The 22,756-nt window shown below is 34.6% G+C and overlaps 1 protein-coding gene across 1 annotated transcript in view; it reads right to left on the bottom strand.

Moving 5' to 3' along the window:
• The window catches only part of LOC150109332 (cellular tumor antigen p53-like), a 202,845-nt gene that overhangs the window by 157,900 nt on the left and 22,189 nt on the right, over positions 1 to 22,756 (bottom strand). Inside the window, exon 2 of the mRNA XM_090412619.1 lies at positions 8,062 to 8,150. Within this exon, the coding sequence (XP_090268745.1) occupies positions 8,062 to 8,147 (86 nt within the window). The 5' untranslated portion in view covers positions 8,148 to 8,150. The remainder of the gene's footprint in view (positions 1 to 8,061; positions 8,151 to 22,756) is intronic.

Raw genomic sequence — 22,756 nt, 5'->3', positions numbered from 1 at the left:
AACATGCAGTTAAAGTCTTCAGGGGTCAGTGCTGAATCATGTCCTTTAGTTAGAAAAAAAAAGTTGGGTTTGAATTCTGGTAAAGCACGAACCTTTATAAGACTATTCAACTAAAGTGGAAAAGTCTTGAATTCTTAAAGAAACTCATACAGAATATCCTACCATATACAGAATCATAAGCAAGGTACCAGTACAACAGAAGGTAATGAAAAGTCTTTTGCCTAGACTTTCAACAAACATTCATATCACAGTAGGATTCTAATCCAAACAAACTGTTTCTTGAAAGATGATAATAATATGATGGCTTTATGTAACAGATGTTAAGATGTTTGCATACTCATATTTTCTAAAAAATTTAATTATTCAACCAACTACATATTAATATAATCATACTCACAATTCTTAAGCCATTTAATTATTACTTGTAAAAGGTTTAGAAAACTGCTTAAAAATATTTTCTTCCTCATATTTCTGTTCCTTATACTTTGTTAGTTGTGAACAATCTTGCAAGCTGTCTGTGGCTCACAAGCAGGGATTTGGCCACCACTGGCATATAATTTCAGAATAAGGAATATTTATGAGTGTGCATCAATTTGATGAATATCCTCGGTCTCTACAAATATTCTGAACAAAGATGATAATCCTATAACTGTGGTACGTTTTGAAAAAAACAGCATACCTAAATTGATTGTGGCAATTCAACTATTTTTTCCTAGAGGCATTTATTAAAACTAAGTAAAAAGTGAGTTAAGAAGTAAAGATAGAGATGAAAGAAAAACTTCAATAATAAATTAAAGTACACTGATGTCCAGAAGGTAAGGATGAACTATATTTTTACCTGTATATAAAACATTTTCATGACTACAGACAAATGTGGACATAAATTTATTGCCAGCATATTAATAAATTATATTACACAAAAAAATGTGTTATAAATTTTGTACAAATTAAATTGCAATAGGTTTTTGGCAAAAAGTTACAAATTTCCTAGGGATGTAGTTAAGGAATTAGTGTAGAGTGCGTACAGAAAACTATGCAGAGAGACATTTCAGAATGGAATACGTCTACCTCCCCCCCCCAAAGTACAATGCAACTTTCACATCGTACCATGCTTAGCACCAAGTGATTCAGGAGTTCTCGAGACAAACTTGCCTGCTCCTCTTTCAGAACAAGGATAAAACCTAGATTATTTTCTGGATAGGAATTTCAAGCAGCAATGCATCTCCCAATTGCATCCCAAACGTGTTCTATGGGGTTGAGATCTAGTGAGTGTGCTGGCCACTTGATTTGATTAATACCTTCAGTCTTCAGAAGCATCTCCACTGTTCATGTACGATGTGGTGTGGCATTGTCATCCATAAAAATAAATTCTTCGCCTACAGCACTGATGAACTTCGTTGCAATATTGTTCACCAGTCATAGTCTCCTTTTTCCAGCACTTGTAGCTCGGTGCATTGATTAAGCATAATGCCTATCCTTTTCAAGAACATTCTCACAATGGTAAGCAGCGCCACTTTCATGCCAGATGAAGTGTTGTCTAGAATCGGAAGAAAGACTAAAATGACTCATTTGTAAAGAGTACATTAGCCCATAGTGTTTCGTATAATTTTTATGTATACAACACCACTGAAAATGTGCTCTACAATGATCCATGGATAAAGAATGCAAATTATATGCCTTCGGGCATAGATGCTTACTTGTTGCAGGCATCTTGCCACAGTTTGTTGTGATATCCATGTACCTATGCTTGAATGGAACTAACTTGCAAGTTGGCTCCATTCAAGCACAAGGTTACAACACTTTGCTGCTATAACCAAAAATCTATCTTTATGCTTCATGGTAGAGTGAGGGTGACCTCTTAACAGATGTCCGAAACCCATTCCATTGATTTGAAATGCTGCCTGGAGCATGAATACAAACGCTATGCGAGATTTGAAACTCTGGCAATATCAGTAATTCTGTGATCTTCTTCAAGAGCTTTCCAATAATTCTTCCCTGCATGAAATCATCTTGATGATGTCTATGAGACATCACAAGACATCCAAGTTTGCAACTTGATTCCTTCATGAAAAGAGCTTCCTTCAAACACAATTCACTTGGAACAGCCTTTTGCCTTGTATCCTGTTGAGTGCTACTACGTGACTCCTTTGCACATGATTTGAAAATATCAGTGTGTACTTGCTTTCTACTCGAAATCGTCAGTTAGACAAATTTCCACAAGATCATTCGTCTAAATTTGTGGTTGTAATCTTCAGAAATAGTGTATCCTTTGGTTTTGGATGCCAGTGTATATCATCAAAAAAAAAGTTTTATTCTGACAAGCAAGCAAACAAAACATGAAGTTATTTATATCACATCCGCTGAAACTGCTTTTATTTTATTTTATTTTTTTTCAATGTAAAGTAAGTTTCAGTTGGATATACCCGATAGTAAAATACTAGCCACCTTTGGCTTAGCATTTCGAGAGGAAAAGTTTTACTTTATACTCATCATCAAATTCCTGCCATGTACCCTCAAGGGGTGTGCAGGATATGATAGTACTACATGAAAAAAATTACATCATTACTAACTTCCTATCTACAATTTTCCTCCAAATCAGCCTTTTACTTGTCAAGACCCCAACATATCAGATCTTATATTTCTATCGTCTAAGGCACTTTGTAACGTATCAATCCACCTATATCTTGGTCTTCCTCTGGATCATTTTGCTGCCAACCTGGCAGAGAACACTTGTTTTGCTAATCTTTCTTCGCCCATTCTGTTTAAGTGACCATACCACCTGAGATTAGCTGTGCTAACGCATTCCTGGATGTTGACAATGTCAAGTTCTTTCCTAATATCCTTGTTTTTAATATGATATTGCCATTAATGCCATCTGTTCACGCCTATAATCTTTCTCAGGACTCTCATATCTGCGGTCTCTAGTCTTTGGTCAAGTTTTTACTTCTGACCCAGCTCTCAGATCCATAAGTTAAAACTGGTTTGAACACTGTCTTGTATACAGCTAATTTAGTGTTTCGACTAAATAAAAATAAAAATAATAAATAAAAAATAAAAAAATAAAATACTTTATACTCTCAAAATTAAAATTGAAGTAAACTGAAAGGCCAAAATATTTGCTCTCAGAACAAATGAAAAATATTCACAATAATTTACTTTCCAAAATTTCTATTTAAGATCACATAGAATAACTCTCTCTTCAGGCTTCTGAAGAGGGTGTTATTTTCGATTTATCTCAACATCATATGTATACAATAAATATCACTGAATCCAGTTAAACATACAGCTGACTTAATCTCAGGACTTATCTCATTTTCTCCTGGAAACTAGTTTTTCATCTCACAAAACAGAAAAACTAGACATGTAATTAATATAATACACTAGCCTCATATACTTTGTTGCTTCAGTCATAACTTCAAACAAGAACTCAATTCCATCCATGCCATCACTAAGTGTTACCAGCAATTGTGGGATTCACCAGAATTATACATATACACAGTGCTCAAGTGGCACAAGATGCAATTGGCAGAGGAATCTTTATATGGACTGTTTGAATTGAGGGTGAGTTAACTGATCTCACAGAGGGTTTTTTTTTATCTCTTAGAAACTCGGGTTTTTCATCTCACACACAGACAAATTTTCCCTCAGAACACACGCAATTTACAGACACAAAATACTGTTGTTGGTGGCGATCAACAGTAGACAGTAGTGGTGTGTAGTGAGAAAATTAAGCATCAGAGGAGACAGAAATCTGTGTAATGGAGTGGAGTAGAGTGCCCTCCCACCATGATGAGTCCTTGGAGGTATCACATAATAATAATACTTACGACTAACATTGTGAACATGTATTCACAGTAAAAGTATAAAATCATTTCATATTAATTAAATAATAATTCCATGCCAGTCCATTTGAACAAAGAAATATAATCTCTGTTCTCCATCAAAAAAGGCTTTGAATCCAATTGTGGCAGACATATTTATGAAAATAAGCAAAGAATATTTTCCTATGTAAGCCCAGTCTTGCTTACTGGAGGCCTGAAGTAATTTGACCTTCAGGCCTTCTGAAGTTCAAACCACTTCACAGCTCTCTAGAGCAAGGCTCCCAGACTATCTGCCCCTTAGCTCATCCACAATACTAAATGCACTATAGGTTATAAACCTTTTGTGGACAGAATTCAGATTATTTCTATATACAATTATTCATTCCAAAATATGTATCTTTAATTAGAATTAAACTAATTTTCATTTTCACTGTGAATGTGTTATTGTGCACATATAGTGAACAAGAAAAATAACATCAGTTCAAGAACCAAGTAAAATATCACCAATGTCACATTTACAGACATTATTAATAGAAAAAAAAGAATAAATTTTTATATTGGTTTTTAATTCTGCCATACCAACTTAAATTTTTATTTATTTATTTTTTTTTTCCATGTTGTTTCAATCCACAAAAGATTATTTGCAAACCTATAGTATGTTTTATACAGTGGGTGGGCTAAGGAGTTATCTTCTAAATTTATATATATACAGGTAACCCTCGTATAATGCGTTACTTATACAACGCGGTATACAAATTGTAGAACCCCTTGTTCAACGCGGTCTACAATTTCTAGTAACCATTTATTTTTTATTTTTTTTAAATATTTTTCACTGCAGGACTTAAAAATCAAATTTATCTTCGTTAAATTTGTGTATGCCCGTATTGGGCAAGTAGTTATAAGTATCGAATTTAGTTTTATTGTATCACTGAATAAGGTATCATACAGAGCCTTTTGCAGTCTGTGTCATTCTCAACAAATAGTGCAATTAGAGATAGATGGAATAAAAACGGCGCTAACTAATAAATCACGTCCCCTCTCACAGAAACTATGCTGTATAGACTTAAGCAAAACCATATGTTGCACCGAAACACAGTATCTAACTAAAAACCATTGTCCAATTTTTCAATTATGAAATAAGTGTTTGTTTTATTGCATTTGAAATTCTCGATGTCATTATGACAGATCACAAAGGCTAACTTAAATAAAAGACTACCAAGAATTGAAATATGCCATATAATGAATATGTGAGTTCGCCTGCCAAGATGCCATAAAATTCAACCAAGGGTTGAAATGTATGAGTTGAGTCAGTCAGTAATGAGAAGTTCAATCGGAATGATAAATGATACCCTGTTGTGAATGTGTTAAAACTAATAGTGAATGTTGTTATGACAGTTTCAGATCTTATGGAATTCAATTGAAGAAAATTAGCATTTCAACTCAACACTTGTCGGTTGCTTTTGTCTTTGGGTCACATGATCTTTTGTTAATACCCACCAATCATATGCATGTCTTTTTAGCTGCTGTCTTGTGTAAAACAAAATTCAGCTTGTACGTATTGTAACAATTAAAAAAAAAAAATTGAATAATTTATAAGCGTATAAAAGGATATCACCTGTAAATCGTTGACATACCAGCAAAATTCTCAGATGTGCCACCTCTGGCACGAGTGCCAAAGGTTTGCCATCTAGGGTTTACTGTATAAAGTGTTTATTGTTGAAAATTGTCTTCGTTTTCTGCCAGGAAATCACATTTAAAATCATACGTTTGTTATTCTCAAGCTGAGCAGTTTATTTTCTGGTGAGTTACATACACATGCAATGCTTTTTTTTATGTAAAAGCTTATTTTTATTATAATAGCCACTAAAACTGCAACGAAACAGAAAAAAACCAATATTGAAGAGGAAATTCATTTCTCTCGAAGAAAAAATTAAAATCTTGGATCGGTTGAAAATTGGAGAAAAACCAAGAATTGTTGCAAGGACTCTGAATTTAAATGAATTATCAATTCGAACAATCAAACAAAATGAACATAAAATCCTAGAAAGCGTTATTGCTGGGTCAATGGTAAGTGCAAAGCATGCTGTTGGTGTTCACGATATTCTAATAGAAAAATGGAGAAATCTCTAATGATTTGGATAGAAGATTGCACTCAAAAGAAAATTCCTTTGGATGGACACCTTATTAAGCAAAAAGTATAAACATTTAAAAGAACTCTATGAAGATTCTTCAGAAGAAATCTCTCAGCATGGATTTTGTGCCAGTAAGGGTTGGTTCGAAAACTTTGAAAAGCGGTTTTCTTTGTATAATCTTAAAATCCAGGGAGAATCAGCATCAGCAGGCGTTGAAGCTGCCCGGAAATACCCAGCAGAACTTTTAAAAAAAATCATTAAAGAAGGTGGTTACAGTGCAGGTGTTCAATGCAGATGAATCTGGGTTATATTGGAAAAAAAATGAAAGATCAGCTCCTGGATTCAAAGTTTCCAAAGATAGAATTACTCTACTGTTTTATAGTAATGCATCAAGTGATTACATGACAAAAACCAATGTTTATTAACCAATCTGCAAATCCTCGTGCGATGAAAGGGCTCAACAAGTCCACCCTACCTGTTTATTGGCGGGCCAACAAAAAGGCATGGGTTACAGCTAGCATGTTTGAAAATTGGTTTTTCAAGTGTTTTGTACCAGATGTAGAAAGTTACACAAAGAAAAAGAATATGGACTTCAAAATTCTACTAATTTTAGATAACGCACCAGGCCACCCAACAAATTTAAGCCACCTGAATATTAAAATAACTTTTTTGCCGCCTAATACTACTTCACTTATTCAACCACTCGACCAAGGAATAATATCAACATTTAAGTCATTATATTCGGCGAACATTTCAATTAATTTTGGAAAAAATGGAATCTAATCCAAACATGACACTGCCTCAAACGTGGAAAGTGCTCAATATTGAATTGTGTAAAAATTACATCTCTGTCCCTTAAGGAATTACAACCGTCTATGCTGAATGCTTGCTGGAAAAAAATGTGGCCTGAAGCCATTCTGGAACAAAATTTTTTACCTCCAGAGGATGCCGAGCTACGTCATATAATAAACATTGCACACATTTTGGGCGGAGAGGGCTTTTGCGATATGGTTGAAAACGAAATTAGTGAATTAATTGATGGAGAAACAGATTTAAATGAGGCGGAACTGGTACAATTAATAGATGGCTTCGAACCAAATGCAGGGAAAGTTCTGCCGAAGATTCTGATTGTGATGAATCCGTTAATGAACTCAGTTTAAAAAAATTAGCAGCAGCAGGATTGGACTTGGCAAGAAAGTTAGGAAGTTATTTTACGGATAATGACCCCTCAATGGAGCGCTCGGGAAAATTCACAAGACAATTGGATATTTGTTTAGTGCCATATTATGAACTTAATAAAAAATTGCAGCACAGTTGAAAGCCAAGTCTTATTACTGACTTCTTGATAACTAAAGTAGCCAAAGTATGCAATGAGAATTATACAAATGATGTCCAAGAGATTTCAAGTGGTGACGACCTCCGGCCACTTAAAGAACGTCTACGAAATATTATTTCTGAAGACAGTGATGACAATTAAAATATGCGCTTTATTTTATTGTGTCTAAAACATTTATGTATTATGTGCAACGAAATTTATGTACAATGTGTAATTTTTATAATTTTATACTACGTATTTCTCTCATAGTTTGTTTTCTTAACTTACATGAATTACCTGAATTAAATAAGAATATTGCTTTTGTTGGATATGTCATTGTTGTTTATATAATTAAAAAAAAAAAAAACGATTTCGGAACCTAACCCTACTTTTTCTATGTGATCTAAGTCTCGTATAACGCGATTAATATAACGCAGCATTTCTATGGAACCTAACATCTGCGTTATACGAGGGTTACCTGTATGTATTTTTAATTCCTTTTTTACATAATCCAGAAACTCTGGTCAAAAGATCAAACATGGAACTTTACAAGCCACTTCAGGCCTCCAATATACAGGGTGGTGATCTCATACCAGGCAATGAAATTCATCTCCCACCTAAAGACAATCACAAATATCCATGCCCAGAGTGGGATTCAAACCTGCACGTGCTGGATCGAGAATGGGTATGCTAACCATTCAGCCAACCAGGCCAGCAATTGGTATTATGATGAACTTAACTGGTTATAAAAACTTGAATTATTTTATATAACATTTTTAGAAAATAAACTCACCCTGCAGATTCCTGCCATATCATATCAAATGTTCCCTGAGAAAGGGGCAGCTCCTCCGATGATGAACCACCTTGTTCATTAGTCATGGTCTAAAAAAATAAAGTAAAATAGAAAATTTACAAGATTTTTTTTTTTTTTCAAAATACAAAGAAAAACCAACTTAATCATGGACACATTCTTGAAAATATATAATTCAGTGTCTTAAGCTGAAATGTCATTTTACATTCAACAGAACCTTAAATGGCATCCTTCCTCAACAACTGTTTAAACTACACTTTACATAATACCTACTGGAACAAAGAGCAGCACATGGCATTTGTCAGATCTTTCATATTAGAGAATGTCAAACCCAGAACACCTTCTCCCCATGCCGTGCACACACACACGCACACACATGCACACACACACCATATAATCAGTCTGGCTCAAAATTTCCTTGCAAAAGTTTGCTCATTCAATTGCAGTGTTTATCATATTACAAATTCTGATAATTATTCTGACCTTTTTGATTATCTCTGAAGCTTCCTCAAGGAATTTATTCTTCACAACTCCACTGACAAATGTTTTGTTTGCTGTTAGTAAAGATCTAAAAGAAGCTGTTTATCTACCAAGGGAAAACATGAGTATTATTTTGTGTAATAATTGGTGATGCTTGCATTTTTGAAATTTTTATTTACTTTGATAGTTTAGCCTAACTGCATAATGTTTGTGGAGCTTCATGGATTGTTTGCACCATTGTCTGCATACTGAAATTAGTAGCTTTCATTGGAAGATGTTGAAAGTTTATTTGGAAGTTTCATTGGAAGACAGCAAAATGGCAGCATAGATCAGCACATTTGTGCTAGGTAAAGATCAAATATGATTAATGCATAGATTTTTTTCGAAAATTGCTTGCTGTAGTGAGCACAGCATGCATGTGTGGAAGAATGTGGTTGGTTTGTGAAGAGAATGTATGTGAGAAGAGAGAAGGTATAAGTCTGTACAAATTGCGATATTTTGATGGACTGTGAATTATCAGTAAATGCATAATTGAGGATGTGAAAGATGGTACAAATGACAGAACAAAAACACCATAGCAGGTTTTGACAACAGTACAACTGATGGAACAAAAGCAAACAATACTGCAGAATGTACAAGTGATAGAATGAAAGTGAGAAAGTATTGGAGTAAAAGAATATAACTGCCAAATGCAAGGTTTGATAAATAAGTTGATCAAGATGAGAAATGAAATGAGTAAGTTTAGAAGCTCTTTTTACTAGATAAGAATGTAGAGAGAGAGGGGGGGGGAGGAAGAAGCCACAAATGACTAGAGTGGCAGTGTATGGAGATTCTATTATTAAAAGTGTAACTCTGACAAAAAACAAACATGTCTTACATTGAAAAAAATTGTTTCATAAAGAAATTTAAAGAAGCTACAAACATGCTTAGAATTCCAACGCAATGCAACAAAACCCAGAGCCTAATTCTACACCAAGTTTGGTCAGCATTGATAAAAAATATACAAAATATACCCAAGTCAGACCTTGGACAATGTGAACGTGAACAACACAACGTGACAGCATCCAGCACTGTTCAAACTTAGCACTGCACTGAATCTACATTCGGATATTCAATTTAATGAACAGATAGACAACTGCATAGAATGAACTATTTTGAGTAATTTCTCATTTCATGTGTTTTAACTTTTAGTTACCTTTGACCCCCTGAAGATGTAAGTCATACGACTTATGAAACTTGTCGGGTTGTTTTTTTATTTTTTATTGTTATTTATCATATTAAAAATATGGTCCAATTACCGGAATCTTTCTTATGAACTGATAAACCACAGAAACCTTCACATACAAAAAGGTGTAACTGTTGAATGAAAGGATCCACAAGAATCCTCTCATTTACCTATCCCATTCCTTCTGCCCATTTTCTAGGGGGGGGGGATGTGAACAAGGTGATCTGAATGATTTGAATATGAGAAGAAACAAGTAAAGGTTTTTATTTGATTTTTTATTGTACAAAGATATCAAAGGTCATACTGCGACAGGACGCAGCAGTAGATATGGTAACTGGTTAGGAGGACAATCAGATACACTAACCACTTGGCCAACCAGGATGGCATACAAGCAAAAGAGCTAGGTGGTTGAAGACAATTTAATTGAATAGAAGGAGAATGCGAGGATTCATATCAGGAGGTTATTGAAAAAGTAAAAAATAACAGAATGGTAGAAAAGGATGTCAGTGTGTTGCCACAAGGCATGACTATGATGAGTGGAGCAAACAGCAAGAATTACAAATGGTATGTGGGCAGAGTTGTGCAGGAGAAGAAAGTACAGTTTTGTACTCCTTTGTACAATGTGATGGTTTGTATTTACATGAATTTGGTGCGAGTTAACTGGAGAGACTTGGAAGAGTCATATGGAAAAGACATCAGAGGAAGAAAGTAATGATGTGAAAAATCAGGAGAGTGGAACAGGTGACAAGTCTAGAACAAAAACAAAATGAGAATATAACAGGAATTTGCTTCATTTATTTGGGTCAGCTAGTAACCTTGACCATGTAGAGTGCTAGAAAAAAATCAATAATCTTGCTTCAAAAATTTAGTGCTGATGACATCTACAATTCTGGTGAAATGAGGCTACTTTACTGTACCACATGAGATGGTTCCCTGTGTTATATGTTATAAACACGTTATACTGTTTAGATTAATGAAAGTAATAAATCATGTAACAGTGTTATGCTGTTCAAATATGTTAGAAACCAGTAAATAAAATCTGTTAGTTATTGGGAAAAAAGTCCAGGTCTTGTTGCTTTAAAGAGATTAGAATGGAGTTTACAGTTCAGTACCATACAAATAAAAATGTAAGGATGACATCTGAAATTTTTACGAATCAGCTAATGAGTTGAGACACAGAATGCTAACAATGGAAATAAAGAAAAATTTTACTGGTTCTTGACAACTGCTAAAAGGGTCAGCATAAATGTTATCTTTTATGCTTTTATCTTTAGAAGAACAAGAAACTGATGAGGATGATACTCCTGAAATTGAACAAATGCCTATGCAAGATGCTAGAAAATTTATTGCTGCATTACAACTATTTTATGCAGGAATACATAACAGCAGCAATATTATATGAACACTAGAAACCAGTACTGATTTTGTCCTAATAATTGCACTCAATCAATTCCTACAACATTATTAATTACTATGAACTACACACATTTAATTCTTTTTTTAAGCATAAGGAGTAGCCAATCACCTACAAGCGAAGTTAGGAGCAACCAATTGCTAACGGACCACAGCCAAGTTATCAGCAAATCCAGATACAACCTTAACCGAAGGAGAACACTTGCTTCTGAAAAAAAGACGAAGGTCTAAAATCCCTCCCCCCTCCAATACAGCCGACAAAATGGGAATGGAAACATCATACATATTAAACTCCAATAAACAACTAAGTTGCAACCTAACCAGAGCAGAAAAAGTGGTCCTTAAATCTTTAAAAATTAACTGAGACATCGTTATTACAAAAGTGAATAAAGGCAATGCTACTGCTGTCCTTGATTAGACAGTATATCTGGAAAAATGAACCAATTGGTATCTGAACACAACACAACACATACCGAATGGTGAACTAAAACCCTACAAACTGCATCAAAAAGAAAACAACAGGATTAATCAAATTGGTGATCACGTGGCCAGAGAAAACAACCAAAAAACTAATACCACATTATACCTGTGCTCCCAGAATTTATGGCTTGCCAAAAATACACAACACTGCTATTTGAAGGAATCAACAGTCCTAATTGTCACTTAGCCAAGAAACTAGCAGCCACACTTAAGGAGTTGGTGGGTGATAAGAAATACACAACACTTCATAAACAAAATTCGAAACACAGAAATGATATTATTTTTCTCTTATAGAACACATTTCACCCAATGTCACGACCCTCTTTGCCCACATACTCTGCTCTGGATATTTTGCATGGAAAATTAATTTTTATCTACAAAAAGAAGGTGCGGTCATGGGCTCACCACTCACCCCACCCCTACCCACAACAGCTAACTTTTACATGGAAGACTTCAAGCAATGAGCTCTAGATTCTGCCAGCCTAAAGTCCAAAGCCTGGCTCAGATATGTTGATAATATTTTTGCCATTTGGCCCCCACAAGGTGTGAAACATTGAATACATTCCTAAGCCACCTGAACAAACAACAGAAACATATCCAATTCACCATCGAGATTGAAAACAGCTCTCTTCCTTTTCTAGTCACGTCTTCCCTCAGACTGCCTCTCCTTCACAGTCTACTGCAAACCTACACAAACAAGCCATTACATACATAAAAATTCATACTACCATCCAACACAAAAACTAGAGGTAATCAGTATCCTCAAACACAGAGCCCTAACAATTTGCTCTAACTCCATAAAGATGGTAGAGAGGATCCAGAGGCGAGTGACCAAGATGGTAGCAGGTCTATGGAATGAACCTTATGAGAACAGGTTGAAGTTTTGTGGGTTACAGAAACTGGCTGATAGACAGAAAAGGGGCAATGTGATTGTGCCATTCAAATTACTGAGGGGATTTTACAAGGTTAATTCAGAGGAAATTTTTCAGAACAGGTGTGGTAGTGGTGGTGGGAGAACTAGGTGGCATCCATGGAAACTGAGCAAGAGTGTAGTTAGTAAGGGTAAGTTTTTGACTTGGAGAGTGGTGAATGAGTGGAATAATTTGCCAGAGTCTGTTGTGGGTGCCATGACTGTGAATGAATTCAAAGCAAGTTATGATAGATACTGTGTAAATGCTTAATAGTTCTTGACATGATGTCCTTAGACTCATTAAGGGAGGCCCTCGATGAGTCTAAGGACTCCTTGAAGTTGCCTGTAATAATAATAATAAATATGCATAGATTAAATTAATTGTTCTTAGCATGCCGGCATTAAATTTATCAAATAAAATGCTGAAAGTTATTTTCCACATTATACAATCTCTCCAAACTTTAATAACAAAATGTTATTAACAAACTTGGAATTTACTTTTTCCGTACATTAACTCTGCTAAAATCTACTAGGCAAATATGAATGTTTATTAGCTCATTCATATAATTTTGTATTCTGTTGTAAATCTTCATAATGTCCAACTGAAACATCACAATCTGCTGTTGAAAAACAACATGTCTGCGATCTATGGAGTTGACGAACAAGTCTTAAATTATATGACATTAAGTTATGCTGACCTGAAGATAAGATCATCAATCTGTTTAGTGACAATACCGCTAATCAAACCTCCAAGAAATTAAAAAGAATTCAAATAATTTTTCAAATTTGAAAAGAAGCCTTACAAAAAGTAAGGCTTCTTTTCATGCCTTATGCTAAGAAAAAATACAGAAAAAAAAATATAAGAAAGCAAAGAAGTTTGTAAAAGTAGTTAAGCCAAAGTCATGGAAAGCCTTTCATAAGAATATAGAATATAAATATCAAAAAAGCGACAAAACGTTCTGGAGGATATTGAAGAAAAATTAGAAATGGAGAAATCATCGAATTCCTGACATGTACCTTCAAGGTATGTACAGGATATGATAGTACTACATGAAAAATTGACGTCATTACTAACTTTCTATCTACAAATTTCCTCCAAATCAGTCTGTTACTTGTCAAGACTCCAACATTATCAGATCTTATATTTCTATCGTCTAAGGCCCTTTGTACCGTATCAATTCACCTATATCTTGGTCTTCCTCTGGGTCGTTTTCCTGCCAACCTGGCAGAGAACACTTGTTTTGCTAATCTTTCCTTGCCCATTCTGTTTAAGTAACCATACCATCTCAGATTAGCTCTGCTAATGCATTCCTGGATGCTGACAATGTCAAGTTCTTCCCTAATATCCTCCTTTTTAATATGATATTGCCATTGATGCCATCTGCTCACGCCTCTAATCTTTCTCAGGACTCGCATAATCTGTGGTATCTAGTCTTTGGTCAAGTGTTTTACTTCTGGACCCAGCTCTCAGATCCATAAGATCTGAGAGCTGGGTCAGAAGTTTGAACACAGAATTGTATACAGCTAATTTATTGTTCTGACTAATTTCTCTCTTATTCCATATAAATTTATTCAGTTGACTTCCTACCATACCAGCTTTGATGATTCTGTTGTCTGTTTGCATATTTAATTTACCATCTGCACTAAAAATCGTGCCTAATAGCTGACGTGTTTTACTTGTTCCACAGGTTCTCCGTTCACAATGCTGTTGACATTTTCAACAATTCTACCTATTTTCATTGCTGACCTTCATACCATATTTTTACAACAGTTATTCAATTTAGTCAGGGAATCTTGCAAACTTGTAGCAGATTTATTTAGAAGTATAACATCGTCCACATAAAAGCAAAGAGCTGACATTAACATCTCCAATTCTGATATCATGTTTATTACCACTTTCCTTCATAATGTGATTCATATAGATAATGAATAACAAAGAGGATAACGTACATCCTTGTCTCACACCAGATTTAACATTAAACCATCTTCCTGTACTTCCTTCAATTCTAACTGCTGATGTACAACTCAAATAAAGAGTAAGTATTGCTTGATATAATACCCCATTGACACCATATAACTGTATCGTATTGAATAGCTTTTCTCTTGGCACCTTGTCATATGCCTTTTCCAGATCGACAAAACTTAAATACAGATCTTTGTTATATTCCCATGCTTTTTTCAACTATTTGTCATAAAGTGAAGATCTGATCCTGACAGCCTCTATTTGGCCTGAATCCAGCTTGTTCTTCACAAAACTTTTCTTCCACAATTCTTCTCAACTGTTTTTCAAGTATGCTTGCACAAATCTTGCCAGGAGAACACTCAGTAAGGAAAAACCTTTGAAATTCTCACATTCAGTTTTATTTCCCTTTTTTATATATGGGTTCTATGAGAGCTCTACTCCAATCATCGGGTATTCGTCCCTCTGTCCAAGCTTTCTGAACTATGCAGTGCAGCCACCGTAAGACTTTTATACCACCATACTTCAGCATTTCTGGTCGAATATCATCTACTCCTGCTGCCTTTCCACATTTCAAGCCTTTGATGGCTTTTTCTACTTCAAGTATGGACTGTATGCCTGTTGAGTGTTTTTTTATCACTGTGCTGTCACTGCTTATTTCATTTAGCAATTTTTCGAAGTAATTACTCCATACTTCAAGGATATCTTTTTCTCCTTAATTAAATTAAGGGGATATTAGATCTCACATCATTTTAAAACCGAATAGGAAACTCAAAGATTGGAATCAGAGAGTTTCATGCCGAATATAGTATAAAAGTATTGGTGAATACTAGTGTGAGCTAAATGCAAGTAGTCCTACAACGTAGTACAAACACGGGCAACTCGTTGCAAAGGTGGGGGAAAGTTCTGATCTCTAATCTTGGTATTTTCCATAATGTAAAAACACATTTCCTAGGAAATGTATGCTGTTATTACATTATGGCAGGAAGTCACTACCCAGACCGGTTTATTTGGTCTAGCTACTCACTGATGAGGCCTCAATAAAGGCTGAAACCAGTCTGGGTAGTGACCGCCTGCCATAATGTAATAACAGCATACATTTCCTAGGAAATGTGTTTTTACATTATGGAAAATACCAACATTAGCGATCAGAATTTTCCCCACCTTTGCAATGAGTTGCCCGTGTTTGTACTACGTTGTAGGACCACTTGCATTTAGCTCACGCTAGTATTCGCCGATACTTTTATAGTTTTTTATACTATATTCGGCATGAAACTCTCTGAATTCAATCTTTGAGTTTCTTATTCAGTTTTAAAACGATGTGGGATCTAATATCCACTTAATTTAATTAATGTTTATATCACCAAAATGAAGCCTGTTGGCTCTTTATATTTAAGTAATCTTTTTCCTCCTGTTTTCATGTCACCTTTATCTCTAACTCCTTTAACAGCACTCTTTCTTCCATTTCTAAGCTTCTTCAACAACCTCCAGAATATTTTGCCACCTTCTTGATATTTATTTTCTATGTTCTTGCCAAAGTCCTCCCATGCCTTTTGTTTAGCTTTCTTACATTTGTCTCTGTATTCTGAGGGGTGCTTAAGGGGCAAAGCTGTATAACTGAGAGGATATCTCCACATAGCCTTTAAAGGAATGCAGAGAACCGACCAGGGCTTCTGACCTAATGTCCAATCCTCACCTTCTCGTGGTGCACCCTGTTGGGTATCTTCCTGGATACTGAACGAACGAGGATGGGCTGACAATTTGGGATTTAGCTGACCAAATTGTATTCTTATTGGCTTAAACCGATATACAAAATGATGGTACAACATGACAAAATTTCATGCTGGCAGGGGTGTCGCCCGGTTAAACAAGGCCCCCATTGTTTTCGCCAGGGAACCAGGGTGAATAGCAAAAAGTCAGCTACCGGAACAAATCTGAACGCACACCCCAACTCAACATCACCAGAGTTAAAGATCAGTACTATCAACATAAGAAATGGAGAAAAGAGTACTATAAAAAAATAAACTATAAAGGTGCAAAAAGTGAAGATAAAGATATCCTAGATGTATGGAATTTGAAAGACTTAAATGAAAAAGAAGTGACAGAACAGCAATAGAAAATATACAAGACAAATGCAACCAGAAGTACACATCAATTCTTGAGATAGAAAAAGTCAAACACCTGAAATATGGAAAGATAATAATCTACTAGAAATATTCAAATATAAAAGCATAAATACTTTACAAGGCTGTACTGTATAATTTAGAAGGCCTGATCAGAATTCCAGATAACTGGAGTACAGCTCTCATAGTACTCATCTAATAATAAAGGAAATAAAATGTGAGAATTAGAGAGGAATTTCTTTACTATTCCATAAGATTTATACAAGCATACTTGAAGATAAGAAAACCTGTGGATGAGAAAACTAAAGAACAAGCTGGGTTAGGACTGATCTGACAACCTTTGTAAGATCAGTCCTAAAATAACATTTATTTTAAAGTCAGTCACTTTAACATACATAGTTGAAAAATCATGGAAATATAACAAAGATTTATTCGTGTTACTTGACATCTCCAATGACTCATTAAGGGGAGGACTCACCACCGCTTAAATCCACCAACTACATAGAACATCACTACCATCATCAACACACACAACACCATCTAATGCCCACCACTAATTTATGTCTGTAAATTGCATTTGTTCTCATGGCTGATTTGTCTGTATGTGGATCAGATAACTCACCTTCAATTGAAAAAATCCATATAAAGATTCCTCTCATCACAAAGAGAATTGAACTTACTTTTTCCCAATCAAAGGGAGCAATTTGTATTTAAAACTTGGAGATCTCAAAGCTAAGAGAAAAGCTGCTGGAAGTTTGTTTTGCACTTGGTTAGACTATAATAAATTTAGTTTAATCCTTTATCCAAGTGTAAGCAAATAAAGTTTGCATCTGAAAATATCTTCAGGACTGAGGTAAGGTGATACATCCCCTGGCAATTCGCAGCAAAGGTGGACCAACCTCTCATCACTCCTTGTCTCAGTATCTCCCATAATGCAAAATACATCTCCTTGTAGAATGTAATGCATTAAGGGAAGGGCCACTACCCAGACTGGTTTCAACCTTTATTGAGGTCTCTTCAGTGGGAGGCAGACCCAGAGTGGTGATACTAAGGCAGAAGCAAAGGAGAAGTCATATTTACCTATACGAGTTGCCAACCGGTGTACCACCTCATTATTAAATTACTCTGGATTTAGAGAAAGATGTTGGAAGTTTATTTTGCACTTGGTTATACTATAATAAATTTAGTTTAATCTTTTATTCAAGTGTAAGCAAACAAAGTTTGCACCTGAAAATATCTTCAGGACTGAGGTAAAGTGGTACATCCCCTGGTAACGCGCACAAACTTTGTTTGCTTACACTTGGATAAAGGATTAAACTAAATTTATTAGTCTAACCAAGTGCAAAATAAATTTCCAACATCTTTCTCTAAATCCAGAGTAATTTAATAATAGGTGGTACACTGGTTGGCAACTCGTATAGGTAAATATGACCTCTCCTTTGCTTCTGCCTTAGTATCACCACTCTGGGTCTGCCTCCCACTGATGAGACCTCAATAAAGATTGAAACCGGTCTGGGTAGTGGCCGTTCCCTTAATGAATAGCAGTATACATGTCCGCAAGGAGATGTACTTTGCATTATGGAAGATACGGAGACAAGGAGTGATGAGAGCTTGGTCCACCTTTGCTGCGAGTTGCCAGGGGATGTACCACCTTACCTCAGTCCTGAAGATATTTTCAGGCACAAACTTTGTTTGCTTACACTTGGATAAAGGATTAAACTAAATTTATTATAAGAGAAAAGCTGTTCAAAAAACACTGGATGAGAAATTAAATTGTGTAAAACAGTACCTTTATTTAGAACAGTACATAGTCTAAGTTGTAAATCAGCAGTTTTAGGATCGAAGGAAGCACAGAAAGATTGACATATGTAAAATTAGGTGTAAGAGAATGATGCACACTTCATCATCAATATCATATTGTGTAGGAAAGTGTCATTAAACTTGATATCAGAATTGGAGACTGTTAATCTCAGCTCTTCACTTTATGTAAGAGCATAACATCATCTGCATAAATCCAGTAGATGTCTGTAGGATTACTTAACGAAACTGATGTAACAAATTTGGTATGAAAATCACCAATAAAAAGACTAATGAAAAACTTCAACTGCATTTTCAATTGAAAACCTATAAAATATATTTTTTTTTAATTTAGAAGTAGCCGAATAAGCAAAGCTGGTGTGGTGGGAAGCCAGTTGAATAAATTTATATGGAATAAGAGAAATAAGTGTAAGCACTAAACTAGCTGTATATAAGAATGGAAACAATTTTAACTTATGAGTCTGAGGGTTGAATTAGAAATAAAACTTGATCAAAGACTGGAGACCACAGATATAAACATAAGCCAAATTAGAGGAGTGACTAGATGAAATCGGTGGTAGATCAATGTTAAAAAGGAATCTGACATTGTTAGCATTCAGGAATATGTGAGCAAATCTAAGATGGTATGGTCACAAACAGAATGAGAGAGAGGAAAGGTCAGCAAACCAGAAGAAAGATCCATGGGCAGACTAATATCTTGGTTGACTGATGTACATCTCAGGATATACAATCTGACAATACTGGAGTTGTTTATTTCTGGCCTGGCTGAACATGTCATCTCATGTTAAAACAAATCTGAAGTAATAATCTCCTTTATGGGAAAAATTGTATCAATCTTCTGTAAATTCCTAATTTTTGTCTTTATTTATTTTTATAATTAGGAATCTGTTGACCACTTGCTTCCTAACTATGGAATAAGTTATACACATATTCTATATATATAAAAAGATAAGCTGAAATTTGAAACATTTTTATATCACGTTTTTTGTCTCTTCATTGTTTTGAAATGTCCAACAATGTGTTTGCCTTCATGAGACAAACACATTGTTGTCTCATGTCTCATGCCGGTTCTCCTTCATCAGAATTGAAGGAGAACCAGCTTACCAACCTGGAACTCGGGGGGGGGCTAGTGTGTGTGTGTGTGTGTATACATAAAGAATAATGATTGTGCCTATCTCCAAAGTCTCTGAGAGAATAATGGTCATAATGCCATGGTTGCACTTTTTTTAAATAATTCTGTTATTTATATTTTAATTGTGTTCCATTGTAAATGTAAATGACATATCAAGGCAAAAAATTTTATAACTAAAAAATTCAATTTCATGTAAGTTTCATCTTCTTTCTTTATTTTCACAAATAATATTGGAGTCCAGACAGGAGGGAAAACTGTATAACAAATTGGTAATAATGTAACCTTATGTAGTACCATCATATGCACACCTTGAGAGTACATACCAGGAATTTGATAATGCCAATATTTTGAGTGATGAAAATCTAACATTTGTTTTCTTCTCTCGCCTAGGGTAATATGAAAAGGTTAAAAATTTAAGTGTTTCAAAAAAATACTGCAAATTGGTATTATTTTTTCTTGTTTCTTTTGATTGGATTATCTTACAATATATGATTGCATTCAAAGTTCTGTTTGAATTTCTATTACGTTCCAGAAGGGCTAATTTTTTTTTTTATCCAAGTTCACCCGATTTTTGTTTACAAATCTATGAAATAAAAGTATCAATCATTTTGAATGTATCTTTTAACATTTGTTACAAGATAATTAACAGCAAAGCAACTATACAGATTGACATCCTCTTCAATAGTATAACTATTGATGCCAATTCATAAGATATGAAACTTTACTATGCTTACAACCAATGTGGTTTAAGATTACGGTAAACTACAGCTTGTAATTTTTCACTAAATTTCTTACTGAGCTAAATGAACTGAAGACTCTTTTCTTCAGTTCATTTAGTTTCTGAAGTTTTTATCTCTAGTTACTTTGAACTACGCTTTTCCGTTTCTCTGGTTGTGATGAACTACTCTAGTTTGCTTTATTAAATAAGATGATATTGCTAATTTTCGTGATCAGCCTAGTGTTAAAAAAAAAAAGATTTATCATAAAATCATGCACAGACTCGGTAGCAAAAACGTGATTAACTAGCCACTGTAAATCTATGTATCTCAAAGCCTGATCATTCAAACAAAGCGACACTCGCTTACAACCTCCCCCCCCATTATCTACACCTGCTCCTTTACTGTAATGTTTACATGGTCCAATTACATCGTTATACAAATTCTCGTAGTAACGAGCTTTGACCGTTACTAATTAGAATCCTAATTCATTGAATGCCATCCGTGAAGAGAACTTGTTAGCAATGACCTTCACAGCGGAAACAAAGAATCGTGAAAGCATTGCACATCAATAAATTTTATTGCACTACTTACTGATTCGGTTAAGACCGATATCACCTTACCTAACAAACAAATGCAAAAGGCTTAAAATCTGTATCCGTGCTACAAATATAATAATGTTATTGAAAAACATAGGAGTTAAAATACACGTGTTTTAGCTGTCACTAGCCGTTCATCCTTGTTGTGCAAGTTGCCACCTGCTGAGAATGAAACTACACCAAATGAGTGCGCGTGTTCACGCCGTAACGTAGCCATCATAAACTTGTTAAAACGAGTTTCTCAAGCAATACAACTATCTTCGTATGTCTTTATTATACTGGGATCCTATATTATGCGCGGGAAATGTGAAATACAATATATAATATAGATATATATACGGTAATTTAGATTCATACTTATGCATATTCAAGATTTCGAAATACTGTTTCTTACAGTAAATATATTTTATAATATACGCAAAATATAATGATTAAAAGTATACAAGAAAATATAATTTCGGATTTTTGTCATTTATTTAAAGTTAAAAAAGAAAATTCGGATATGTGAAATACAATATATAATATAGATATATATACGGTAATTTAGATTCATACTTATGCATATTCAAGATTTCGAAATACTGTTTCTTGCAGTAAATATAATATTTTATAATATACGCAAAATATAATGATTAAAAGTATACAAGAAAATATAATTTCGGATTTTTGTCATTTATTCAAAGTTAAAAAAGAAAATTCGGATAACTTTAAGCTCATTCCCCTCAGCAAGGATTAAGCATTTGCCTTTTATCGCTTCACTGATTGTTCTTTCCATCTTTCCATCTTTTTTTTTTTTTTTTTTTTAAATGGAGAACCCATAAACAATGAGAGGCTGATCATTCTATAGTACACTAGTACCATGAATGGTCAAGATGGAACTTGGTCATATTTGATTCGAAGAGAGTATATTGCATTCCTGGGAAACATGTATGACAGGAGGCCGTTTCAGAAGGCAACAGTGGAAAGGATGAAAGAAGAGGGGGAAATTTATGTGAGCATGGAGTTGAACTGTGAAAGTGTGTGTTGATTAGCTGCTGCATACGTTTGAATTGATTTGACAGAGGAGATAGAGGAATTGCTGATGTCAATTCTGATGAACAGCAGCTGTAGAAGTATTTATTGAAGATGCAAGAAGCAGAAATTGAGTACCTGTGTGACAGTAAGTGTAATGTATTAGTAAGAAAGGGGGGAGATCATTAATCAATCTAACTGCCATTTTTCTAAAAAATAATCCAGTATTTAGGGAGCTGTTTTGTTTAAAATTTAATTATTAAAAAATAAAAGAAGTGAACAATAATTTCAAAATTTAATTACACCACTAAACTTAACTAAAAAGGAGGATCTTTATAAAACAATTATTGACTGTGTTGTGTTAATATTATTAAGATTCTTCCATTAAATTTTAAAAATATCTTAAACTCATTCACTGACAATTCATGCCCTGCTCTTACAAACGATTTCATTCATTCAGAGTATGAAAGAAAGATATGGTCCTCATACCCTTGCTGACTGCATTCTAAAGTACCTTATAAAGCGAAATAACAACTTCCTTATCTCTACATGTTAATGTGTTAAATTAAGGGGATAAAACTTTGCCAGAAAAAATAGCTGTTTGGCTTTTTATGTTAATGTGTTCTTCAATATGTCCTATAACAGCAGACATATAAACCAGCTTAGGACAATACGGATGGAAATTGGAGAAGAGGAAATCACTAGTGCATGGAAGCAGATTAAGAAGTATATGTTAGCACTATGTTAACTATGTTAGTATATGTTAACACCTTTGCTACCTTAGCAATATGTCCTCTAAACTTTAGCTCT

This window comes from Typopeltis vanoorti, chromosome 2 (genome assembly GCF_054136105.1).
Source record: "Typopeltis vanoorti isolate ZY-2024b chromosome 2, IOZ_Tvanoo_1.0, whole genome shotgun sequence".
NCBI classification, from domain to species: Eukaryota; Metazoa; Arthropoda; class Arachnida; order Uropygi; family Thelyphonidae; genus Typopeltis; species Typopeltis vanoorti.
This window is presented reverse-complemented; position numbering and strand designations above follow the sequence as displayed.